This window comes from Prorops nasuta, unplaced genomic scaffold (genome assembly GCF_024137725.1).
Source record: "Prorops nasuta isolate Cenicafe-Biocafe unplaced genomic scaffold, Cenicafe_Pnas_1.2 PNAS00068, whole genome shotgun sequence".
Taxonomy (NCBI): domain Eukaryota; kingdom Metazoa; phylum Arthropoda; class Insecta; order Hymenoptera; family Bethylidae; genus Prorops; species Prorops nasuta.
The window spans coordinates 3,439-8,092 of record NW_027116865.1 but is presented as its reverse complement, the minus strand read 5'-3'; the positions used below and the strand labels follow the sequence as shown (position 1 = coordinate 8,092).

Genomic DNA, 4,654 nt, shown 5'->3' with positions numbered 1-4,654 from the left:
AACGTGTGCAGAACTTTAAGGTGTCATTAAAACTGATTAGTAAGATGATATACTGCTGATTACTCAAATTATGATTCTATTAAAAGAATATGCATGAATCATTCAAGCACATTTTCATTTTAAGAAAAGAGGAGATGATCTTCAATGTGTTAGCGATCAATATATTTGTAAATATCTATTTTCTGAATAAAAATCCAAAATATACATTAAAATTTTTTAAAAAGGATATGTTCTTGCTGGAGATCTCAATTTCATCATACGTAGACATATTGTTATATAGTAAGCTCTAGCGTGTAGCGTATTCGAGGTTAATAATTTTCGTCTCGTGCTGAAATTAATACCAAAAAGATATTTGTATATCTGAAGCATGCTTTTCTCTTGAATCTTTATTACATGCATTCTCACGAAGATTTTAATTTCATAGCTTAGTAAGATGATGATATGTGTTTGTTTATCTAACTTGGGGTGTAATTTCATCAAATGACACGTATAAGTACCCTCAACACTGTCGTTGAAAGGGCGTTTCTTATTAAGATAGTTGGTGTTGGAGATGTTATAAAAATCTGAGTAGTTCCAGACTGCTCATTAAAGTTTGCTTCTACCACAGATCTATTTGCAATAAAATAAAAAGTAGCAGTGACATTGTTAAAAAATGGGTTTCGAAAAAAGAGAAGTTGTCCTACCAAATAAAAAGAATTTAGTCGATCAAGGGATACCTATTGTGGTTGTTAAACCATTCCGGTTGGTACCGCAGGTGACAAATCAGCTGTCGGAGGCTCCTGCTCAACCTGGTACTGTCCTCACTCCAAATCAGGCGCTGGCACGTCGGCTGCTACTGTTACGGGTGCGCAATATGCAGCCGATGTGAATATAGGGATCGTGAGTGTATTTAACAGAAACCACCCATCGGTAAGAATTAATAAAAGTCTACACATTGCTAACATTAAGTACTGCATGAAAAAATAAAAGATCAAGACTAATAATAAATAATTTTCTTTAATCATAGATTCTGTTGCTATTTGGGAGCTGAGTGTCAGCATCATAGTGAAAGGAGGAATACACTCTTTAGACAAAATGAGACATACGTTGTGTGTACAGAATATTACAGTAGACTCTTTGCTGTCTATATCCACATTTCTAGTGTCATATGCTTACATGTCACGAAAAATTAAATATTTTCTTTTTATACATTATCTTAATTATATTATTTTTAAATTAATAATTGTATAATATTTATTTATTCCTAAAATTCATACCAATCCTTCACCCTCACATCATTATTATTTTATCTTTCAATCGAAAACTTTGAAAATCCACAATTCCAACAAAAGCATATTGAAAAAAATTCAAGGTTACGCGAGCGAAAAAATCAATGCAGGGGGAATCTGTTTTACCATCTAGGAAACTGCTTTTACCGACTGGGACCTGACGTCAGACGAGTGGGTGTGTGACGTCAAAAGGCTGCAAGTATCCTCCCGCACCCCCGCAACCCTCTCGCATCTACCTGCTGCGAGCTCACGTGGAGCCTCCGATTTCCCCCACCAACACCGCTTAGCACTTGTTGGCTCCCCCCACTACCTCGCAACCAGGCTCATCCGAGTGGACAGGAGTGGGGGGGGCCAGAATCGGCCTTACTACACTACTTTTATTGTTTCATTGAGGAATGATCTGCATCCAACGCACGACATGTATAACTATCTTTTATCAACGGTGGTAGTCCATCCGCATGAGTAGTATTAGGTAGATTGAAATGTTGTAAACAATAGCGATATTTTTGAACCTCAGGATCTGCACGAATATGCTTGGGTAATCTATTCCAATATCTGTCAATACTGTATGAAAAGTATTTTAAAAGTACAATTTTCGGTACGTATTCCAATTGATCACTGCTTAAATCAATGCCAGAATCTACATCATTACATTCAGAGCCTGGACAAGAATCTGCATCATTACATTCAGAGCCTGGATAAGAGTCTGCATCATCACATTCAACATCAAGACAGGAAACCTTAGGATTGCTCAAAAAACAAATAAATCATTCCATAGATTGGAGATCATTTCCACCTATTGCACGTTATTATATGCAGTTGTTCCTTTTCGGTAATAAAGATCTTATCGATCATGGTTTCGGAGTTACATTAGATGAAAGGAACCAATATGTGATGGGAAGATGTACATTTGATATTAGTCATGAAGGTGATATTTTAATTGATAAAAAGCGCTATATTGGTAAGAGAGGTCTTTTTGATTTAATCTTAATGAAAGAGCCTGATAGAAAGCTCTACAGCATTGATGAGAAGATCATATATAAGCAAATCCTTGAACAAACTAAATCATATAAAACAGCAAATGATAGTTACCAACAGGTTCAAGGGAATAAGGGTCCAAAGTATAAGAAAATTATTCAACCACTAATTTACAATAAAGTACCATCACAACGAGTGATAGCTGGTAGTGGATTTATGCGTGTTACTGATGAGCCTGCAAACTATATACATTGGAACGATCCTAATGAATTAGTTGATCGATTGCGACTTTTAATTGCATCAACCACCGCAGGTCATACAAACCACCATAATGTAATACAGTCAATAATAGAAGAGTTGCGTGAAGAGGATCTTATTCTATAAAAGGGTACAGTTTATAAACATTTTCTTCAGTTGCGTACTACACGTCAATATGTCAATTAACAAATTTGGTAGTGGTTTTAACGTAAGGAAAAATTTAATATTGGTACATTAAATGTGACTAAAAGAGCACTGGATTTGAATAATAAAAAAATAGTAAATTTGACTATTGATTCTGATAATAATACATGTGCTGTGAATATAAAGCCCTTGCAATACAGTTTAGCTAAATTGGAGGAAAGAATTGAAGAGAGAATAAATAAAAAAATACAGGAGATTGAAGCAAAACTTTTCCAAACTATCAGTAAGATTAATGATGGATCCAAGAAGTGAATGTTTAGGATGCATCATAAATTTTATACTTATGATAATCAATTGCTTTCGAAAGAAAAAGAATCATGAGTGATGAAAAGAAACAGAAATTATGTGTCTGAGGAAAAGGTTGTAAAAAGAAAATCAGGGAAAATCGTGAGTGAAGAAAAGAAGCAACTGGTGCAAGAATTACATGTCTCTGCGAGAAGAAATTTTTTACGAAGGAAAGTTATAATACGTGGTTTCGATGATCTCTGGCAGGCTGACCTTGTTGATATGCGTTATTACGTTGATACTGGTCATCACTATATCCTTACAGTAATCGATGCTTTATCAAAATACGGTTGGGCAGTAGCTCTGAAGATCAAGAGTGCTAAAGAAGTAACTGCGGCTATGGATAAAATCTTGAAAAGTGGTAAGTGTCCGAAAAATTTGCAAACTGATAACGGGAAGGAGTTTTATAACAGCGATTTCAAACTGCTTATGAAGAAACGGGGTATAAATCATTACTCTACGTACAGCACGTTAAAAGCATCGATAGTTGAGCGTTGGAATCGGACATTAAAAACTGAAATGTGAAAAGATTTACATTGAACGGTAGTTACAAATGGCGAAATATGCATCAACAGCTTGTGGATGATTATAACACACGGAAGCATCGTACTATAAGAATGCGTCCAGCTGATGTGAAACCTGAGCATGCTGAGCAGCTACTCGCTACTGTATACAACACAATTAAGATCGTTGGACGTTCCAAGTTCAAGGTCGGTGATTTTGTGCGAATCAGCAAATACAAGAACGTGTTTGCTAAAGGGTACACAGCGAACTGGACTACTGAAATATTTCAAGTTACAAAAGTGCAAAGGACAAATCCAGCCACATATTTACTTAAAGATTTTCATGGTAAAGATATATATGGAGGATTTTATGAAAATGAGCTCCTAAAAACAGCTAATTCTAATGTATACCTGGTAGAAAAAGTGTTGCGTAAGAAAGGGAACAAGGTTTATGTAAAATGGTTAGGTATGGATAAAACGCATAATTCGTGGATAAATAAGAACAATGATTTATGATCGTTTATGTAATATAAATATTCTTGTATTTAAAATAAATAGGAAAAACATGTTTTTTATATAATATAATAAATACAAAATTATTCTTTTAGTCTATAACGACCCCAAGGTAAAGTGGCTACAGTACCGGGTGTGACAAAACGCTTATCATCATGCGGACTGAGAGCAATTTTTTTCTGTGTAATTGAGAAAACTTTATGTAATTTAGAACTAATTGAATTTTGATTGCGGGATTGTACACTGGCCTTCATCGATTCTGCTCCTGGGGAAAATGGCGGGCGGAAGTATCGAACGCAAACTATAGCACATACTAGCAGTATACGAGAAATTGTAAATATTTATCTACAGTTTGTGCCGTCTGATCGTCATGCTATTCCACAAAATATAGCTCTGAAGCAGAGAAGTGCTATAGAATGTCCAATCGCTCTGTCTTCGTTTATTCGCATAGGAGCGAGAGAGAAGGATATATCTGACCCCATGGGATCATCGATTTTGCTCGAGCAAATCTTAATATAGTGTGTTATACAAATAATAAACTGTAGTTTTTTATTACAGTCGTATATTATGATTATGAATTTTAAAAGCGCGTATCTCAAACTTATGACATTTAACATTTATAATAATATCGGTGTTTCTTTATTA

General features: G+C 35.0%; 1 protein-coding gene across 1 annotated transcript; it reads left to right on the top strand.

The window, feature by feature from the left end:
• The first annotated feature begins 3,556 nt into the window (after positions 1-3,556).
• LOC136784751 (uncharacterized) lies at positions 3,557-4,012 on the top strand. Its single transcript, XM_066745638.1, has one exon. The coding sequence runs from the start codon at positions 3,557-3,559 to the stop codon at positions 4,010-4,012; it is 456 nt and encodes a 151-aa protein (XP_066601735.1).
• Positions 4,013-4,654: the final 642 nt, after the last annotated feature.

Bases quoted from the DNA above. Each gene is read 5' to 3' on its own strand.
- LOC136784751 (XM_066745638.1), top strand. From the start codon at position 3,557: ATGCATCAACAGCTTGTGGATGATTATAACACACGGAAGCATCGTACT.